The sequence below is a fragment of the Etheostoma cragini genome, chromosome 16 (assembly GCF_013103735.1).
Source record: "Etheostoma cragini isolate CJK2018 chromosome 16, CSU_Ecrag_1.0, whole genome shotgun sequence".
Lineage (NCBI taxonomy): Eukaryota > Metazoa > Chordata > Actinopteri > Perciformes > Percidae > Etheostoma > Etheostoma cragini.
Genome location: NC_048422.1, coordinates 17,233,382 through 17,254,885, shown reverse-complemented (window position 1 = coordinate 17,254,885; position 21,504 = coordinate 17,233,382). Strand labels below are relative to the sequence as shown.

The following is a 21,504-nucleotide window of genomic DNA, read 5'->3' as shown; positions in this document are numbered from 1 at the left end:
TCACTAATTAACACGTTATATCTTCATTTTATCTGTACAAAAAACAAGTTACTGCTCCCAGTCAAGAAACAGTCTGGCATATGACAGCCGGGAAAAACAACAAACACAGTTTTGTGCAGATTAAACCAACAACATAACAAGATGTGTTACTTAATGAGGGGTGCTGATAGGTGGATCTTTTTTTCTTTTTTTATCTTTGGTTAAAGCTAGCTGTTTCCCTCAGTTTCTAGTGTTTGTGCTAAGCTAAGCTAACAAGCCGCTGGCTGTAGCTCCATATTTACCAGACAAATACGAGAGTGGCATCAATCTTAATGAACAAATAAGCGTAATTCCCAAATTGTTGAACTATGGATTCAAAGCTTGGATCTTTTATTTGGAATGATCACAATGGACATACAGTTGGTCAGTGCTGTGATCTATCTCACATTTGGAAATGTTGTTTGGACTAATAAACAATGACTTTTGAATTCACCTGTAGAGGAGAACATTTTAATCATTTTGACACAAGTACGTCTATGAGACCTGCCAGACATTTCCTGTCTACCTCGTGTCTTCTACATTGTTTTTGTGAACACTGGAGGAACTTATGCAGAAGCTTCATTCAGACTGTATGCATGCGACTTTCAAGGCTAACCGGCAGCTGAGCATTGAGGTTATGAGACAGAAACTGAATGCTTAGCTTTTTCCACAACAATGAAACCGAAATCAATTCAAATTCAATGAAACTTTTCAGAAACCATAAGGCATAACGACTTATTAGCATGCTCTGTATGTCGTCAGAACTTCTCACGTGCAAACACAAGAAAGCAAGAGAACATCATTAAAACATTTTGACTGTATAGATAAACTTTTGCATGAGCTCAAGTCACAACTTTTTGCTGTTAATTGAAACAGTGCTTAGTTAGCCCCTCTCTCCCTCTGACCCCCCTTCGCTCTCATGCAAACAAAGGAAAAGGTCACCTTTTGTAATTAGGAAAAGCTAAATAGTTTTAAGGGTTTAAACTCTTTTGAGTAACACAATGTAATCCCCTTAAGAAGGATTACCACACTGCTGTCAATCTTTGTTTGCTGTTAAGTGGTTATAGCCCAAAATTGTTATTGTTTGGGCACTGTTACCCTCTTTGACTCAACACCAATAAGAAACTGGTTAAAGAAACTCCTCATACTTTCAGTCTGATTTATGAATAATTCATTAAATTGATTTTTAATGAATGAAAGTATGTAAGTCTATTTTATTCAACATTGGTCAGGAGGTGCATGATTTCCTATATGTCAATAAAACACATGTTTCTTCAACTAAATTAAATGTCTATTGGGTTTGGCAACACTATCTTGATGCTTTCATTAAATATTAAGCTGTCATCTTGAAAATCCCTGTCCTGACCAGAAATCATGTAATTATGATTTTGTTGTACCTTAATCTGTGGGCCGTAATCTTCCTCTTTTTTACACAGACTGACAAGAACATGACATCTGGAAGAGTGGAAAGATGGTTTTAAGATTTATGTAAGTAGGTTTAGAGCCAGCACTGACTGATGCACTTGAGATGGGGAGGAGTTATAACCGAGGGTGTGCGCACTGGTGCCTGTTTGGGCGCACAGCTATACCCCTAAATTTAGGGCCAAATCTAACAGGACGTCCCCTCCATGACGTGCAGCGTGGGTTCCGCGTGAGGAGGGGGTCTTACAGATGGCACTTCTTTAAAAGCCCCCTCTGAAGATGCTCAATATCCACTGAGCAAGACGGACTTACTGCTGTGCGTCTTGTGCGCAAGTTTTTCAATTGGCACTGCTTTGAAATTTACAACTTTACCAGTCACGAAGAGCAGCGAAACAGTTGCGTAGTTTTTTTTTTTTACCATTCTTTACTTTCCCGACCAATGTGGCTTCTTGGATCAACTTCCCAAGTGGTGATGATGATGGACGAGCGCCTGTCTCCTTCCGCACGCTCCGTGCAGAACCAGGGGGACAACCCGTCCACTGTCCACAGCATAGAGGCGATACTGGGATTTAAAGAGGACACCCTCTTCCACAAATCAGCCTGCTACAGCATGACAGAGAAAGTCCTGGTCAAAGATGCTGAGCGGAATGTAATCATGACCCCGCTGAAGAAAAGTCATTCCTCAGAGAGTTTTGACAGTAAGTTTTCTCCACATTTCAGCATCAACTCAATTTAAGTGCCAAATATACTTACAACATACATGTAACCTTTCTGTAGTCCCTAAGTTTCTTCCTTTTTAAACCCCAACAAAACACGTTTACTTTTTTCAGATGTTCTTAAGTTAGGTGTCATTTTCTTCATAGTGCGCAAACACTCACATATATAGAAAGCCTAAAAACAAAAACAAATTAATTTTAAAATTTCTAAAATTAGAAGAATTTTGAATTTAGGATGCATATTTAAACTAAACTGGAAATGTTCAGGCTATTTCTCCTGGTACTCACGCTCTCCTTTCCCCGCAGGTGTGGGTTGTGCCAGCGGCGCCGCTGAAGCCTCGGCCTGCCCGGACTCACCCGACGGAGACGGAAAACTGTCCGATGATGAAAACCCCAAGAAGAAACACCGTCGGAACCGCACAACATTCACCACCTTCCAGCTTCACGAGCTGGAGAGAGCGTTTGAAAAGTCCCATTACCCGGACGTGTACAGCAGGGAGGAGCTGGCGCTAAAGGTCAACCTGCCGGAGGTCCGAGTGCAGGTATGCCTCCAAAAACTTCTCATCCTCATCGCTTCTTATTCCACTCTGCGCGCATATATTTGGCCTGGAGGCCTGCAGGCAGTTATGATGGCTGCATAACAAAAAGAGGCCACAAATGTGTGGCCCATATGCTTTGTCTCCTAACATTTAATAATTTAAATAAATAAAACAACAGAAGAAAAACAAAGACTGTTTCCCAAATTGCATCTTTATAGATTAATTGTTTATTTCAAAGCTTTATTTTGGGGTATCTAACATTATTATATCAACTATATAGAGATACATTAGACATTTAGAGCAACAATTTGTAGGATAACTTATTAGTTTTATTTGCTCACAATAATTTCATTTATTTGGGATATTTCACTTGCTATGGGATCATAAATATAAAACTGATAGAACTCACATTGTTGGAAACAGTGCATGTTTTACTTTTGGAGGAACTGCAAAAGTGATTTTATTTGTTTTGATGGAATTTTATTTGTCAGTTATTGCTTTCATCATAGATTCAATATTGAAAGAAACTGAAAAAGTGGAAGTTCAAGGAATTTCTTAAAATATTATGTCTGTACAATCACTAATATTGATTACAGCATTGAGATGTAATGCAAAGTGCTTCCTTTAATAGCTGAAATCATCACTTATATCTTATATTGTCAACCTCCAAATTTCTTAATATTTGAATATGTTCACAATATTAGATTATATAGTTGTTTTAAGCCGTTGGTTGTTTTTAGGTTTAAAAATGTGTTTTCGCCCTCTCTATCTAGTATGTGTATATCTGTTCAGTTGCATTTGCAGTAATAATAAAGTTGTCTTGAGTTTAATTTAATTCCCCCCCCCCCCCCCCCCCCCCCCCCCCCCCCCCTTCTCTCCAGGTGTGGTTTCAAAACCGGCGGGCCAAGTGGCGTCGGCAGGAGAAGCTGGAGGTGAGCTCCATCAAGCTCCAGGACACCTCCTCCTCCTTGCTGTCCTTTAGCTGCTCTCCCAGCAGCTCCCTGAGCTCCAGTCTGCAGCTGGACCCCTGGCTCTCCACCCCCATCACCACCTCCACCTCCCTGCAGTCCCTCCCGGGCTTCATCACAGGCCCACAGGGCCTCTCGGGCCCTTACACCCCTTCTCCTCCCCCTTCCATGTCCTCTGCCTTGCCGGCCTCCTTCCTCACCTCCCCGGCCCTGGGACAGAGCCCCCACCTACCCCACATGGGCTCCATGTGCCTTCCGCCCCCGGCCTACCACTGCTCGGCTGATCCAAGGAACTCCAGTATAGCCTCTCTGAGAATGAAGGCCAAGGAACACATTCAGTCTATTGGGAAGACGTGGTGATGCTGAGTGGAGGTTCAAAGAGGACATCAAAAACCAGAATGCATTATGCTGCATATTTTGAAAAACTGACTACATCCTCATGCTGGCGGGATTTCTTTTTGGAAGAATGGCATCTTCAGTTGACATCTTGGATTTGAGACATCCCACTTATAAGGGTAACACTTTTCTTTTTTGTAGAAGTATTATTAATTCAAAAAAGTAGTATTAATACATGGTTTATAACACACTATAATAAAGTTGTAAGCAGATATGTGTATAATAATGTATTTATCTTCATGGACATAAGTGGAGGCTGAAGTATTAACAGATAATGGATGACAATATAGTAAAACACAGTTGTAATAATATCAACTGTATTCATAGGAAAAATATTGTACATTAATATGAACTTAAAATAGCAATAGCTGCTTGCAACTAATTGACCATGTGTTTTAAACAATTTATTAAATGTTTTTTTACTGCTGATGAATGCTAAATAAGGAGCCGTAATGTAAAGTTGTACCCTTACAGGCAACTATCTGAAAGCCTGGGACACTGACTGTGAAATTCCTGTAAAATATGAAACTAATGAACACTGATTATCTACGTTGGTTTTCTTCTGATTTGTCTTCTCTGCATGCTGTGTTTACTGTAAAGTTTTACGTTCATTCAGCCCCATCTTATTTGTATCCAGTGTTATGATGCCAATATAACAAGTCCATTAGTATCCATCAGTATTTATTCTACTTTTGTAAATGGAGCTCTCCTCATTTGGACTCATTCATCCCTGCTGCCGTTTGATCTTCATCGTGACAAGATTTAACAAATGTGAATATTTTCTCTTCACAATAAACTTTATATGTCAAATTTATAAACAAAATTGTGGCTAATCATGTTTTCCTTGATGTGTAAGACATGAAGGTCTGTGTTTGTCTGACAGGATGAAAAATATGTCAATGTGTACATCAGGAACGACTGTGATGCAAGAATAGAATAATACAGCTGAACAGTTATGACCTGTAGTTGATCTGCCAATATCACATTGTCAAAAATGTTTTTCTTTCTTTTCTTTTATTAATCATGCGGCAGAGTGGAAGTACGTGGAAGCTCAGCGCACACTACTTGTGGAAAATATTGAATACAGCACCCCTTAGTGGTGGATTCCACTAACATAATCATCAGGTTGGGAAAAATAAGCAATAAAACGTAAATGTAACACTAAATGCAAAGCTAGTGAGAAAGGGAGGCCAGTTGACATTTCCAGCCATGTCATTCTGATATATCATGCTGAAGTGAGTTTGCAAATGCTGACTAAAACACAAATAGGGCAACACATTATACTGTAAACACAATTTTGAATAAAAAAAAAAAATCAATTTAACTACTTGTATCAAGTTTCACACCACCGTAACATTTAATTTAATAAAAAGTATGTAGGGTGTAATAAAGAAGCAGCTTAAACTCCCTAACAACTTCCTCCCTCTGTTTTTACACATAGTTTGACAACACATTTATTTCCTCCTCATTAACTCCTGAAAACGTAATCCCATTCGCTCCTGGGATTAGACTCATAATGACAGGGTGAAAGTGGCTTGTACCTCTATTGTTTGCCAATCATCCGCGACAAATGAGGGAAGAGCACAGAGGAGAACACTTTCCTTTGGCTTTAAGGAAAAAAAGATGTGTAACCAAATTGTTTCAATTAGCATTTTCTATTGTCTGAAACCCCTGAGGGCTAATAATAGTCCCTGTCATTCTTTATCCTGCTGTCCTAAATACACACAGGGGTGTGCTGCTGGTTGTTCCAAGAAAAGCTTCAAAGATCACTGAATGGACCACCAATTGCTTTTGTCATCTTTAATTATAATGATGACAACTCTGCATGCTTCAACCTGTTGGTAAGTTTCTCCAAATGTAACAAGAGAAGCTCTCAAAATGGATGTTGTGCGCAATCTAGTGGTACAAACTGGTTAGTGTACAGGTGAAGTAAGATTTATGAGCTTTACATATTTTTAAAAACTGAATATGTGTTATAAAATAAATAAAAGGCCACTTTTGCAAGCATGATTAGACATCCACAATGCAGTTATCACAATGTTAAATTTATTCAGCCTCTCAATGCATTCAGCATAACCTTGTCCTGTCAGTCTGTAATCAAACTACTACATGATGCACATATTAGAAATATTAGATTACTGATAAAATAAACTTCTATTGACTTTCCAGTGTACTCCCACAGCAGAAAAAAATATCCAGTGTGAATATGTAATAACAGGATACGTTTAGTAGATAATGATGACTGTCTTGCATTCAGGTGGATTCATTGTCTTGCAGTTTCAAAGCCAGAAGAAGCAGGTTGGACAGCTATAATAGATAAATAACTGTAAGTATTACATCTTTTTTTTTTTTTAAAGGGCAACATTTGAAGAATCTAAACTAACCTCTCTGAGATATTTGTCTCTGTCCTCTTCTCTCCAGCCGCTCTGCAGCCGAAGCAGCCTGTCCCCAGTCTGTGGCATCGTCTGTTTCTGGTTCTTTTGTTGCATCAGTGCCTCCATCAGTCGTTCTGTGACCCCAGCTTTTTCTAAAGGTGTGAGGTGGTCACTGTCCTGGTTTGTCTCCTGCAGTTCAGGTAGGCTCTCGATGCTCTTCTTTCCCATCAAATGACCTGGGGAGTCGCATGTAACAGGTTGCATTAACTTAACTGTTATTGGTCGAACATATGGTTCAAACAACTGCCATGATAATCTGTAATTAAACTGTTAATACAAATTATCACTTTAACAACATTGAATGCCTGGATCAAACACATTGTATCCAGTATTTGTCTCCCATGAAACATCTTTCTTATCTACGAGAAGTATGATTAATTACTTTAATGTAATTGAATTAACTGAAATTGATTTATTTTGTGAGCCTCTCCAGCCAAAGAAAATATCTGTCTATTACAGGAACAGGTTAACGTATGAGTTATTAGAGCTGACACAGAGATGAGACATAGAGGCAAAACACTGCAGTCCAAGTAATAAATAGGCTAAATTAACATTATGGTTATTAGTGAGCAACTATTTAATGGCATGCATATCAAGGAGTTCTAAATTAGCTTCAAATATTTTATTATATGATTCGCTCTAAATATTATCGGCAAATATGGTGCACATGTATACCGAATACATCAAGCAAATACCGTAGTACATCTAAAATACATCCTTTTTAATTATCCTTTTTTTTAATATTTTTTTTAAAATATGGAGTTTCTCTTACCTACTGCCCAGTGGTTGCCCCGTGGATACATTTTGCCAAGGACAGCTGCAGGACTCTGTGAGCAGTACAACATACACGGTACTGTAGCCAGAATAATGAAAAGTGGCCACACCGGTCTGCAAGTCCATAAAAAGCACAAGCACACTCCGCTCATGTTATCAGAGAAAAGGTCAGATCTTAATCGCGGTATTTGAATCCTAAAATGCAATTATTCAGCTTGATCTTACTTTAGAAAACCTCCACCATGGTCGATATTTTGTTGTTGTGAGCCGACGTCGCACCGGGGTAAAAGTTGCAGCCTTGTTGAAGTTATAGCCTACTCCCTGATGTCTTAGAGAGAAATGACTAAATGATTAAAGTTAAAAGCCCCTCCTGATACAAGCTGCACGTCAGTCGTGATGATAATTGACTATGTAATTATGAGGCGTTTGCTTGCCATTGTTTGTTCAGAGATTGCTGGCGATCGCGGGAGGTTTCAACGTCATTTCACTATGATGGATGTGACTTCTGAGTTATTGCTTCCCTTTCAGTATGTAGGAAAAATAAAAGTAGGATATTCCGATATTTTATATATGAAAAAATAGTAGTCTCATATCATACACATGTAGTAGCCTACTGTACTTCAACCGGCCAACTTAATGTACAGTTTGCTTATATATAAGCAAACTGTACATTAAGTTGGCTGGTTGAAGTACACACCTGAAAATGCCCCTTTCAAAGTATTAGATAGGCTAAAAATACTAATAATACTAATAATAAATTGTTTATTATTTTATTAACGGATCTATTGTGTAAAAAGCTTTTTTAATATTGAAGTGAAGCAAATTTTAGGAGGCCTACTTAATATAGCCAACTGTAGGGCAATGATGTTTTAAATGCTATAGTCTTCAAGTAAAAAGTCCAACTGTCAGATAAATGTAGTAGATTCAAAAGAGTAGGCCTTTGCCGCCAAATTAGCATTGCACTTATGGAGTTTTAAAAACACTATCAAAATTGATATAACAGAACCAGAGATATCTCTTCATTATTCCACTCAATTCTTCTTCATTGTAAAACCCATATGCCAACATTACCCACAATGCATCAACCGTTGACGGGTGTGTTATGCTAGTAGTGGCTAATGTAGAAAGCTTGAAGCAGAGATGAGGAGCTTTCCAGCTCGCACCCCCAGGACGTTTTACTTTTTCAAACTACAAGATTGAAATTTTGAATCTTAAAAAAAAAAAAAAAAGTAAGATATGACCATTAGCACTGCTGTGTGTTGTATGATGATAATATATCTATCAATATATTTTCAGGATCCTCAAGGAGGTCAAGTGTGAGAAAAAACCCTAATGATTAACAATAGTTACAATAGAGACTGTACTCGCCTGAAAAAGGCTCACATAGGTTGTTTGTTGTTGCAATTACGACTCATATTAACTTTATAGAGGTGGCCTCCTCTAGGGGCTACAATCTTTAACAGAAAGCCTGTATTACAAACTAGGCATTTACCAGACAGTAAAGGTCCAAAAAAAGATGGTTAACGTAGAATCCAGGATCCATGTTATGGGAGCTTGACTCATACTATGGCATTGTGGTTTAAATAAAACAGATTTTACACTAAATCACTGGATTACCCCTTTCAGTAGAGTACTTACAGTACAATTGCTGAGTTACTTTTCACCTGTAGGAATGTCGGTGTATGAATACTCTGTTATACGTGAAAGCCTTTGTCAGTCCATTCAAAGTTGAACAAGTACAGAAGTATTCAAAAGTATCAAAAGTACTCATCATTCAGAATGCCCACTTTCAGAATGTTACATTATTATATATTATATTATGGGATAGTTTTACTGATGTATTAACATGTTACAAGCATTTTGATGTTGATTTTAAATCTTAAAATTCAAAATAACTACAAAGCACAGCTGTCATGTAGTAAAACATACAAATGGAGAACTAGTATTAAGTAAGTACCATTAATCAGCCAATTACAGTACAAGCACCTCTAAACTGCTATGAATTACATTATTAAATGCACCATAGTCTAGATTAAACAATGAGTGTTTTATTCAAAGGGCGAGGGGAACCTGTAGATTAGAATCAGAGCAGAACAAAATAAAAAAACATGTGACCCCAAAAACTGACTTCGTGCAACATTTGAAGGCATACCTGACTTGTATGCAACAGCAGTTTAATTTATGTTTTAATTATTATATTGTCTCTGTAGATTTTATATTATATTGGGAAGAGCTTTGTGACATTTAATGTGCCGCTACAAAAAAAGATGAATTCATTTGTTTGGGCAGTCTTCTAAACATTGCCTTGTTTTCAGAGGAGGGGAAATGACGCAGAATTTGTGAAAGAACACAGGTCATGAACAACGATAATTCATATTTTCGCTGCAGACAACACCTGTTGTGTATTCAGTTACAAGAATCTGACAATGCGGCATATGCCTGCTTGTTATGCGTAGTTCACATCATTTATCGGTACAGTTTATTACAGTGTATTTATCTTCCCTGGAACTGTCAACAGTGTTAATTAAGCACTCTGCAAACACAGCGATGTGAAATTCTCATACTTGAGTGATCCCTTTCATGACAGTATTGACAGACAGATTGCCAGAGGAAGAGATCAGTGAGGACAGATAAGGAGTCCACACAGGTAAGTAACATTTTGTGTTGAAAAGGTTGGCGGTTTCCTCTGGGTATTGTTGGGTCAAAAGCACAACAAACATCGCACATTGGAGAGTATCTCAGCCTCGTTACATATCTGTGTCCAAGGATGACCTTAACAAAACAGGATGAGTCACGTATGGTCAAAGGGCAGTATCAGGTAGTGCCATCTGAAATATTTGTTGGTTTATTTTTTATGCGAGACAACATCCAAGAAAACATCTTGAGAAATTCCAGGAATATTAAATGTGTCCCTGAAATAAAAACTGTTTTGAGGTAATTTTTTAATTAACTTCTACTGAGAGGCCAAGGAGTTCATAATTATTCACCCTCTCATGAGTTCACCAACAGCCAACAGTCGTGTCTGATTGCCAGCCCTTGAGCACCTGCACTAGAGACCACTAAAATAATTTAAACCACACAATTAAACCAGATAAATGATTAGTTTGAAAGTTTGCATAAGCATGATTGAATGTGTAACTCAGTTTTTTTGCATGTACAAGTTGGTAATTATGAGTTCTGAGTGATTCAATTGAAAAACAACTATAGTTCTCGATACATTGGTATCCAATTTTTTTTTGAATCCAGTAAATGTACTATTAAAGTAAGCGTGCATAATGCAATTGTACAATAATGCAAACGGTGATATCCTGGTTTATTCTTAACTTCATTTGTTGGCAGTAGAAACAGCAGATGGCACTGTTGGGCGAATATAGGGAGCGCACAGTCAACGTTTTTTTTATGGCGAGTCATGTTTCAATAACTCAGTTTATATTACACATATACGCTATGCATCATATGTTGTTAAAAGCATGCAACTGATTTCAATTTGTACATTATCTACACTCTATTCTTTATTATCATGTACTGTATGTATATAAAACAATAATTATGGTAATGTTACATGTTTCTTCAGACTTATTTGATTGCATTTCATGTACAATAAAGTGAAACATAAGTGATCTCATCATCAAATCTCTTTTTGAGCTGTAAAAATAATTCCCTTTCTAGTTTCTATTCTTCCTTTTGAATTGTCATATGATACATTAGTGTTCTGATGGTGCTGCCTAGACTATAATAATGTTGGCTTTATGAAAGCAAAAATGGGCCATTTAAGGAAGGAAGGAGTGACAATAAGATGAGTTTGCCATTAAGAGGTCTGTGCTGGCAGCTGTCCAATCAGAGACATTGTAGCACTGGGATTTAAAGTAGCATATTGCTTTGCTTTCATATAGTTACACAAGCGGCAGAGAGAATTTAAATGACTACTTCTATTCTTTGCAAAGTGCTTGTTTTGATAAAGAAGGTGCAACTATTCAATGTCTGAGAGTTTCACACATTCTGTAGCAGCTCACTTTATTATTTTGTCAAAGCTATATGAGTGAAATATTTAAACCCAAGGACTCCATCTTTTTATGGATTCAAATATTCTAGGTGTTTTGTTCATTGTTTTACAATCATTTCTTTCCAAAATCGACCTAACTCTGGAAACTACACTAGACGTTAAAATAAAGTTTTGTGGGTTTTATTATTGTCTGGTTGACCACTTGGTGAGGCAGTGGGGTTAAAAAGGTTTGAACTGGTGGTTAAACTGGGGCTCTGGATTCCCTAATAGGATCCTGTAGGATCTTTAGAATAAAAAGGCCGTAACTTGTTATGGGTTGAATCATTTTAACTTCACAAGTCAAAAAGGTTGGAAGCAACAAGTTTAAATGCAACTAAGGACAATCAGGGCTATATCTTTGATTTGTTCCCTTCAAATATACAGGATATTATTGAGTAAATTTTAGGTTCATGCACTTTTTATAGAGCTAAAAAGTTTAGATCTTGTTGTATATAGCATAGGGTACGTAGCAAGTGGTCGTGCTACCGTGATGGCAGCCAAGTGCTACGTCACAGATCTGGACAAAAAGGAAATGCACTGTGATTGACAGAACTTTAATAATTACATTTATCTACTTCACTTAAGGCGAGGCACTACAGGCAGAAACATCATTTTTTTCATGCACTGATCAATTGTGGGACTATTTTGCTTACATACATTGTCTTTTCTCACACTAATGAAAATATCCTAACTATACATTTAGGTGTTGATTTTACTTTGTCTAGATTTCTTATAAAACTCACCAAAAAGTATTATTAAATAGCCCAACGCCTCATTTGCACATTAAAACACAAAAATTCAGAAACTATGTAATAAGAATTGTCTTAATGTAAGTTATGAACTAGCCAAGATTCTTGGCACTGTCTATTAGTTTTACCCCATTTACCTGTAGTGCATCCCCTTAAACAGTGTTTAAGCAGCTTCTCTTTGCTGCTTATAGCCGGCATGAATGGAGACAATGTGACGTCTTGACTGTGACTCTGTTCGGGGTGGGGGAGCATAGCAACCTCAGCCTCCTCTCCTGCACGGATCTGTCAGAGGCGGGGGGCACCATGATGGCCTATTATGATGCACAAATCTAACTGCCTTGCAGTGTATAAATTGCATTTGTGTTATCTGATGAATACATCTGGCTTGATCCTTTAGACAATGAAGGCTAATTAGTTTATGCTGCAGCATTCATGGCTGTCTTTGATAGGTCTGCCAGATGTATCAAGGACTGGTAGCAGGCCAAAGTGAGACAGCCTTATTCAGCTGAAAGCCTCTCTCTGCAGTCTCCCAGGTAGGTAATGAAATACTTGTTTTGATCCTGTTTAGTTTACCAATTTATCTGTTACATGTGCATTTTTGGGGTGCCACATTTTACACTTAAATTGTCTTGTTATTCTTGAATATAACATGTTATTTCTGTCTGTACACTGCTGCGGAATCTACTTGAATAAGCAAATCATGCTCATATTTGCATTGTGAAATAGCATGGTAATGAGTTATAATTCTTCATGTGCAGGAGAAAATCATGCCACTACTGTATGTGTTGTCATTCCATTTTAGGCTGAAGAGTAGCCATATGTCTCTTATTTTGACATGTGCATTATATGTATACATGTAGGTATGTGTCTTGCTGGATTCAAATCAAAGTTTATGACACTTCCATCCTAAATAGCCAACAAGGCTAGTTGGACTCGGCATACATAGTCAGACAATGGGCAGTTGGGCCTCGGCCTCCACTATTTATGTAATATGTTAGAAATATATAATGTTACCAATTCCTGAATACAAATCAGGATTAAGTGTATCAACATATACCCGCGCCAATTGGCTACATGGCTATGCTATGGCACAGGCCTAAAAAACATGTACAAAATTCAAGCGCCTATTTACTCTTCTCCTGCTCATTTCCTTTTCGCCCTCTCTATTTTTTCCCCACCTCCCTGTCTCCTACTCTCTCTCTTCTTTCTCTGCACCAGCTGCTGCTGCTGCTCCAGAGCCAAAGTGGAGAGTCCCCTCGCCCCCCCGCACAGACAGAGACAAAAGGCCCGATTCGCCTGCTGAACACTGCCCCCTTTCTCTGTCCGTCCCTTTAATGCACGGCCGTAGTGGTGGCGGGGGCTTTAGGAAAAAACAAGGCCCGGACTGGGACTAATATCTAGGACTGACCCAGTGAAGGAGAGTGGAAGAGGGGGAGGGGAGGAGGAAGATGGGGGCTGGAATGGTTGGGGCTGAGTAAAGGCAGGTGCTGAGGCCTCTACAGGAAGACTTTTTTTCCTGAATATCTCTCAGAGTGGAAAATAATTTGACAAGGGTATGCCACATTTACCTTTATATATGCATGAACGTGCATGTTTATGTGTGTCTCTGTGGTGGCATATGTGGGCAGAGTTGGCATGTGTTTGATGGCAATCATGGTGCATGTAAAGCTTGTGTGTGCCCATGTCAGATTGTCTGCCCTGGGGTTTTATACATGACTTATCTGTATATCACAGTGATGGGTGCAATGCTGCTGCGGGCCGCATGAAAGTTTTTAGTTTTCGGAGAGACTACCAGTGTATCTGGGATAAGAGCCCTGGGGGAGAAATAGGCCAAGGTACCAGACTGAGTTTCTACTGCCATAATGGTTACCTTAACATGCTTCTTCCTTTTAATGTGTTAAGTTGAATCTCAGTTTCTTTTATCAGCCACCATCTTTACATTTTTACGTTTTAAATTGAACCTCTTACAACCTATTTTGTTGTTCACATTGTATGATTTCTATCATTTTCTTTACTGTTGTCCTGTTTTTATATGTCATGGTAACTGTGCTAACCCAATCACCATCTTTTTTGTGCATTTTCTGGACTTTCTACAGCAGTGCAACCAACCAGAGCAGTTAATCTCCTTAAACATGTTGCCACCTTTCTATCAAATGTGTTCCTGTTTGACTAAATGTATGACAATAAACATGGTGAAAAATGTTGCAGTGTTTCCAGGTAGGTGGGCACACTGCTTGTGCCCGTGTGTTTCTGAGGCTGTATTGCATCGCAGGGCTTTGTTGGGTGACCGGAACCAGATAAAACTGGTTTGAGGCAGACAGAGAGCTGACAGGAACAATGCCGCCCCTTGGCTCCAGGGGGATAGACATCTTAGCCACCGGCTACCATGGAACAGGCAGAGACCATGCTCCTGCTGTTGCTTGCTGCCGGCTAGATGTCGGTGTGCTACGCAACGCGGCTCATAGTGAGGGAGGCAGGGAGATGTGGGAAGGGACGAGGGCAGGGGGACGTGGCTGGTTGGGAGTTCTGTGAATCTACCGTCTGGAGCCTCCCATACATACACACAGACACACATACACACACATGCAAGAGCTTGATCTATCTGTCTGTTGTATGTCTGTGGGCTGCTAGTGGTGCAGAGAATGACTAAAGAGGATCCTTACCCAGGACCACCACCACTCACCAGATCCCTGGATGTAACCTGACCCTGTATTCTGGGCCTTTGCATGGTCGGGAAGAAGCAGGACTTTTTTTTTCCTCTTCCAGGCAGGGTGGGGTGGGTGGCTTTTTGTGGGTTAGTATTGTTGTGACTGTTTATTGCAGGATGGAAGGAAGAAGGGAAAGGTTTGGCTAGTGGCTGGAAAGAGACGGAGGCAAGAGGGTGAGGAGTGGCTGACTCACTTGCATGCTTCCACCATTTATGTTTTACATTCACTTTACTGAGATTTTGGTTTTACATAGTTCATGGATTTCTGGTGGTAACGATGCATGTGTTGTACACTGCTGTTTTTTAAGATGTTCTGTGTATTTTTGACATTTGTCTGTTTTTGACCTTAATATACTTTCTATGTCAGGCTGCACTGGCTGTCATGGCTGTGACTAGCCGTTCTTTCCACCAGGCCTTTCTTTCTCTGCTGCAGCTTCACAAAGCTCAGCAGCCATTTTTTCCCCTCACTGCATTTCTTACTAGCCTCTCCCTCCATAACATTTCTCCCTTTGTCTCTGTCATTTTGTTTATGTGTACATCATTGTCACTACCCCATCATCTGGAGTAAACTGAATTTGTTTTTGAAATTTTTTAACTAAAGATGAGGCTACAAGATATAGGTCTGTGTGTGTGGGTGCAGATGTGTTTTGACCATGCATTTGAATTAAAGAGCAATACTGGATTAACTGCACGCACTGTACAAGCAGATCAGCTCCACAGCTGTGCCTTTTGTCCCCAACACCCATAATAAATACAGACGCAGTGCATTACAGTCCCATATCTTATTTGCAGTGCTCACTATTAGAAAAATAAAGAGTTGGCTTGGTTATAGCCAGAGTTATAACCCACTGAGAGTTAAGTCTTTCTGATGTTAAAACTTGTATAAGACCTTTGGCTTAAATAATTCACTTACAAAACATGTTTATGAACATTGGTTGTTTTTGATAAATAAACATGTGTTTGATTGAGTGATCATCCTTTCAGCTTTTCCATCACCATAACAGAAGTCTTCCCCTGTCATCATATTCATATGTACATATTTCATTCAGCTTAAAGCATAACTCTCGCCAAAATGCAACCTAGGGTCTTTTTTGTGAATGTATCCGGTCAAACTTGCGTTTAAAAGCATATTTAGGACGGAAGCATCACTTTTAAGATTTACCGTATTTTCCTTTTGGGTCAAATGGCCTTTTGAATGGAAGTTCTAGGGGCACTTCTATGATTGCATCAAATCTGCACTTGGTGTGTAAACAAACTCTTTTTGACTGGCAAGATGGCAGCAACCGGAAAAACATACAGCTAAAGTGAGTTGTTCAAAAACTCTTTTTAGTAAACTCTGTGAGAACAATCAATGTTTTCAATGTTCTTGTTCATGTGTAGAGCCCCTGGTGATATTATGAGCAAAGTTTCAGTCAATGATCAAGTTTTCACTCCCAGTCAAAAGGCCATTTGACCCAAAACAAGAATACGGTAAATTTTAAAAGTGGCGCTTCCATCCTTTATATGCTTTTAAACAACGAGAGTTACACTTTAAGCTAAATTGTGTGTTTTAATGTGCAAATGAGGCGTTGGGCTATTTAATACTAACTTTTGGGGTATTTAGAAGAAATCTAGACAAAGTAAAATTAACACATAAATGTATATTTAGGAAATTTCCATTAACTAATCTGAGAGAAGCCAATGTATGTGAACAAAATAGCCCCAAAAGTGAATGAAATAACAATGTTTTGCCTGTATTGTTAAGAAGTTTTAATCACCCCTACTGATCACTGAGGACTCAAACTAATTGTGAAAGAAAACTTTTAAAAGTAATAATCATATATATTGTATTGATTACTTGGACTAGATTCATAATCCTCCTGATTAAAAATTAGAATAAATTTATAAAAAGAGGAACTCTCTGATGCCTCTCTTGCCTCAGTCCACTAGAAGCTTTTCAAGAAAAGTAAAATGGATTACATTAGCACACTGGTATACTGTTTTCCTCCCTATGTCATTTGTTTAATTATAGCAATCCTGACCGTGCAATGATTGAAGAAGGAAATGTTTTGCTAAGTACCCACATTTAATGTCATCAGAATGTCAAATCTACCCCCCCTGATGACCAGCAAGTGGTTCCCTGGTGTTTTTTTCTGAAACAGCTCAATAAAGTTACCCAACGTGAGGACAAATTAATCATACATAGGACTAATTGTCACCTAGACTAATTTTTTCAGAGGAGCTTTGCATCAGTGTCGTGCACAGACTGAATTGAAGATGTAGCAGGAGAGCTCAGTCTACTAATGTAATGTATTAAGTAAACATCAAGCCTCAGAAAGCAGTGACTAAGTCATAGTTAACATGGTATTTTATAAGCTGTACTATATGTGGACACTGGTGCACAATGTTACAAGCTGGGAATCTGTTTAATATCACAATATTGATAACAAGAATTTGTGATCATGCATCACACTGTTCTTTCATTCAGTATATAGCTAGGGCCTTTACAACATGAGACAACTTCAAGAACTCAAGTAATGCCATTGTCTGTTACAATATTTAACTATAAAATGGATGATACGAACAGTACACATTTTTATTGTCTTGTGCTTCAGTTTTTTTCCAGAATCCAATAGTGCAGGGCTGAAAACAGTTAATTGTTCTTTCAAAAAAAGACTCAGGAAATCAGTATGGGATATTCTCAACTTCTGAAGAAATTATTTTAACAGCTATTTTTAATATAGCAGCTGCTTCCATTACAGTCAACAATCTACAGTCTAGTAAATGTGAAGGAAATTACTAATAAATTATACTGACTGGAATGTACGTCCACCCTCCATGCCAAAAATTCCATTAAATCACTATCATTGAACAACTATTGTGTTTGTTTTATTTCCTTAACTGGCTAATACAGGATTGTTTATAATTTTTCTCATCCATAATTTATGATTTTTTCAAGGAATACAGATTTTTGCATTGCTGACTTCATTTCCTAACATCACACTCAATCTAACAGTGGCCTCAGTCTTTGCTGCAAATATCTCCAATTTATCGCTTTTACCTAGGCAAATTCTAGTCTCAATATTAATTGAGAATTGTTACTTCCAATTATCACAAGAAAAGATCTTATTTGGAACTACTGATGGATTTAGGACGATGTTAGTATAACTGAAAATTCCTGTCTACAAGAACATGAACATTTTTATTGTGCCATCTATGATCTATGGATATTATTGGCTTTTATCTTTCACAAGCCTAAAATAAAAATTTCCGCTTCACACAAGCCAAGTAATAATCTAATAAACAGATTGCCATGAATAGGCTAGACACATTCAACACCAGATCACAAGGGATCATCTGTAATAGTATACTGTGTTGATATTTGATCTACAATGCTGATTTTTGGCAAAGATAAATGAGTAAAACCATTATTCCCCTTCCACTACCACATACAAGACAGCATGTTGCAGCAACAGTAGTGTATATCCACGACGGCCAACTTCCAGGATTGCTCCTGTGCTGCTGGAAATTCCACCGAACTCTTTTGGGCCGGATGGCCGTTACATTCTGCTGTCTTTGTGTTGTAATTTTAAACTCCGGTGGATTTATGAGGACTATGGTTAACTGCTCGTCAGATCTCTGCAAATCCAGACAGCTAGCTAGACATCTGTCAAATCTGAGTTTTCTGTTGCATGACTAAAACAACCTTTGAACATGAACGTTCTACCAATACAAGTTCCTTCCCAAGGCTATTTAGCAGCGGCAGTGTGGGCCTGTCCAGCGCTTAGCACCGCCCAAGAAGATTGTGATTAGTTTAAAGAAACGCCAATAAACCAGAGCACATTTTTTTCCCAGAATGCTGTGTGGATTAGCCAGACCCAACAGAAACAGAATGAAAAAATAAGAATGTGATTACATTCAATTCTGTTTTGTGTTACATTAATCAAATACAAACAACTGAAACACAGACAGTAAGAAGAAATTCACTGCAAAATGTAACATGTTATAGGATGTTGATGAACTTGTATCATTAGATATAGTTAAAAAACATAAACATGGCTTAAATTGCTCATTACTCTACCATTTTATCTATGTTCCCCAGGTGATCCCTCATCAGAATAGGAGGACCATGGGAGATATGAAAACACCAGACTTTGATGACCTGCTGGCGGCCTTTGACATCCCCGACATAGTGGATCCTAAAGCCGCTATTGAATCTGGCCCCAACAATGACCATGATGGACAGGTCAAGCAACCTAGTAGTCTGGTGAATACCAATGAAGACGAGTCCCACAACCCCTCAACAGGACAAGACATTGGCGTTAGTGTCATTGTCAAGAACATCCAAAACACAGACACTAGTGAGCATGGTGAAATCATATCAGCGGAGGATGGTCAATTCCACCTCCGATCCCATTCTGGTGGCACAGGAAATGGTCTTCATAATGGTTTCTTGAAGAATGGATGGATTGCTCCCAGGGAGAAAAAACAGCCAGTCAACAACCAATCATCTACCTTCAATCAGTTCAGCCCAATTTCCAGTGCTGAAGAGTTCGATGATGATGACAAAATCGAGGTAGATGACCCCACAGACAAGCAGGGAGGTCAGTCATTCTTTAGATCCACTACTAGGACAGAGGACCAGAATTCCAAAGACCAAAACCCTGATCAAAACACGAAAACAGATGGCACTTTGGGAGGTTCAAAGTCTAACGAGCCCCCTCAATTAAGTTTACATGATGTGGAACATCTAAAGGAAACTGTACCCAAGTCTCAAAGTCTGGAGTGCAATGAGTCTGAAGAGCCAATGGGGCTTGTAAATGTGTCCAGTGTGTCTCAAATCAAAGCCAAGTCCTCTGCAAAACTTTCATCTTGTCTAGCAGCCATTGCAGCCCTGAGTGCCAAAAAGGCTTGTGCTACAGACTTGGGTATTTTGGATTCTCCTACAACACAAAAAGAAGCTACCCTGATTAATACCAATCCAAGAGCTCCAGAGAAGCTACAAGAGCAGGAGTCAGCCCTAGAATTTGCGAAAAGGCTGCTAACAAAACAACCAGACAGCCCCTCTAGTGTCATGAGTGAGGGAAGTAGCAAAGATTCTCCTGCCTCAAACACAGACGCCCCGGTCATCCCAAAAGTCAGGATCAAAACAATCAAGACGTCTTCTGGCCAGATCAAGCGTACTGTCACCCGAGTTGTACCAGAGTTTGATCCTGAAGGTCTGAAAAAAGATGAGAATAGCCTTCTTGTCATTGCAACCACCAGTGCAATTTCCTCATCTCATACCACAGTACTAGCCACCACTGGAGGCCCTTCAATTGAAATAGCCAAGCAAATGACTATTAAACCAGTGGCAACAGCTTTCCTGCCCGTCTCAGCAGTCAAGACAGCCGGTTCCAAGGTCATCAACCTGAAGCTAGCAAACAACACCACAGTCAAAGCAACTGTCATCCCCGCTGCATCAGTGCAGAGTGCCAGCAGTGCCATCTTGAAAGCTGCTAATGCCATCCAGCAACAGACTGTTATGGTACCTGCCTCCAGTCTGGCTAATCCCAAACTTGTGCCAAAGACTGTTCATTTTAGTAAGATCAATCTTCAGCCTCAGACTGTATCTTCTGCTGTATGTGATCTCAAACAAGCCGTGTCCTCCTCAAGACATCAACAGCAAGTAAAACAGCAGACAATTCTTTCTGGCCGGACTTCAAAGAAAGTCTCTAGGATTCAAGTGTTCACCAGCTCACAAAGCTCTGTAGTGGATGCTTTCAATAAAGTCCTGAGTAGCATAAATCCTGTTCCTGTGTATGTCCCAAACCTCTCTCCGCCAACCTCAGCTTGTATCTCGCTACCCTCACGTGGCTACAAGTGCCTGGAGTGTGGAGATTCATTTGCTCTTGAGAGAAGCTTGACACATCACTACGATCGTCGTAGTGTGCGGATTGAAGTCACCTGTAACCACTGTGCCAAAAGTCTAGTGTTTTATAACAAATGCAGCCTCTTGTCTCATGCCAGGGGCCACAAGGACAAAGGGGCTGCCATGCAGTGCTCACATCTAATCCTAAAACCCATCCCTGCAGATCAGATGATAACCACATCACCCTCATCAGGCCCACCCAATATTACTGGCACAACTACCACCCCCCAAGCACAAACATCCACAAGTCAAATATCAGGGAGAGTTGCTGGTGCAGGGTCGCAAAGTACAGTGGTTTCAGCTCCATGCAGTGCTTCTCTTGTGGCAGCCATGCCCTTAGAGTATGATGCATCGAAGCTCTGCAGGCACAGTCTAAAGTGCTTGGAGTGTAACAAAATGTTTCAGGATGACAGCTCGCTTGCTATGCACTACCAACAGGCACCGGAGTCCAGTGGGCAGGTGTGTGTTTTTATTTGTGAACTGCTACTTAAAAAGGAGAATTCCAGCCAACTTTTACATTAATCTTGAACAAGGCCCTTACGTGATAACAAGATGTGTTTTCAACTCAAACAGCCATTGTTTATATTCACCTACCCTGTCTTGAACCTGCCGCTAGCTTCTGTCCTGGATTGGTGTTTTCAGCCGGGCTTCTGTGATAATCATACCAACAACAATCCACTGAGCGCCCGGTGCTTTGGCTATGTCCTCCAGAACTGTCACGTCCTGAAGTACTGTGCAGATTGGAGTCATCTGCACATTGTTTACCTTTTCCTGCTACAATGGGACTTCAACACGAGACTACAGCTAACCTTCTATAACACTATCACTGTGCAAGCTACAGACATCAT

At 39.4% G+C, this 21,504-nt stretch overlaps 3 protein-coding genes across 8 annotated transcripts in view; 2 read left to right on the top strand and 1 right to left on the bottom strand.

Moving 5' to 3' along the window:
• The first annotated feature begins 1,879 nt into the window (after positions 1–1,879).
• Positions 1,880–6,724, top strand: rx3 (retinal homeobox gene 3). Of its 2 annotated transcripts, XR_004659855.1 has the most exons (5): positions 1,880–2,138; positions 2,463–2,698; positions 3,577–4,178; positions 6,317–6,385; positions 6,481–6,724. XR_004659855.1 is itself a non-coding variant. In XM_034895835.1 (3 exons), exons 1-3 carry the CDS (start codon positions 1,880–1,882, stop codon positions 4,021–4,023), a joined length of 942 nt encoding a protein of 313 aa, XP_034751726.1. In that variant the 3' UTR covers positions 4,024–5,005. The 2 variants fall into 2 exon arrangements, 1 of the variants encoding a protein (XP_034751726.1); XM_034895835.1 differs by lacking the exons at positions 6,317–6,385; positions 6,481–6,724 and having other exon boundaries at positions 3,577–5,005.
• The window catches only part of grp (gastrin-releasing peptide), a 24,054-nt gene continuing 8,638 nt past the window's right edge, over positions 6,089–21,504 (bottom strand). The window contains exons 2-5 of one of the 3 annotated variants that reach the window (XM_034895840.1): positions 7,494–7,596; positions 7,267–7,382; positions 6,444–6,670; positions 6,089–6,366 (exon numbers count right to left, since the gene is read on the bottom strand). In XM_034895840.1, coding sequence (XP_034751731.1) covers positions 6,313–6,366; positions 6,444–6,670; positions 7,267–7,339 — 354 coding nt within the window. In that variant the 5' untranslated portion in view covers positions 7,340–7,382; positions 7,494–7,596 and the 3' untranslated portion in view covers positions 6,089–6,312. Of the gene's footprint in view, positions 6,367–6,443; positions 6,671–7,266; positions 7,597–21,504 lie in introns of those variants that run through there. The other 2 variants (XM_034895839.1, XM_034895837.1) reach the window with 2 other exon arrangements.
• znf532 (zinc finger protein 532) overlaps positions 12,020–21,504 on the top strand; it is a 15,893-nt gene continuing 6,408 nt past the window's right edge. Inside the window, exons 1-3 of one of the 3 annotated variants that reach the window (XM_034895833.1) lie at positions 12,020–12,592; positions 13,278–14,853; positions 18,848–21,115. In XM_034895833.1, the coding sequence (XP_034751724.1) occupies positions 18,875–21,115 (2,241 nt within the window). In that variant the 5' untranslated portion in view covers positions 12,020–12,592; positions 13,278–14,853; positions 18,848–18,874. Of the gene's footprint in view, positions 12,593–13,277; positions 14,941–18,847; positions 21,116–21,504 lie in introns of all 3 variants that reach the window. The other 2 variants (XM_034895832.1, XM_034895831.1) reach the window with 2 other exon arrangements.

Excerpts from the sequence above, each read along its gene's own strand:
- rx3 (XM_034895835.1), top strand. The coding sequence starts at position 1,880 with ATGTGGCTTCTTGGATCAACTTCCCAAGTGGTGATGATGATGGACGAG. Across the intron at positions 2,139-2,462 it reads TTCCTCAGAGAGTTTTGACA|GTGTGGGTTGTGCCAGCGGC; the intron begins GTAAGTTTTCTC and ends CTTTCCCCGCAG. Across the intron at positions 2,699-3,576 it reads TGCCGGAGGTCCGAGTGCAG|GTGTGGTTTCAAAACCGGCG; the intron begins GTATGCCTCCAA and ends CCTTCTCTCCAG.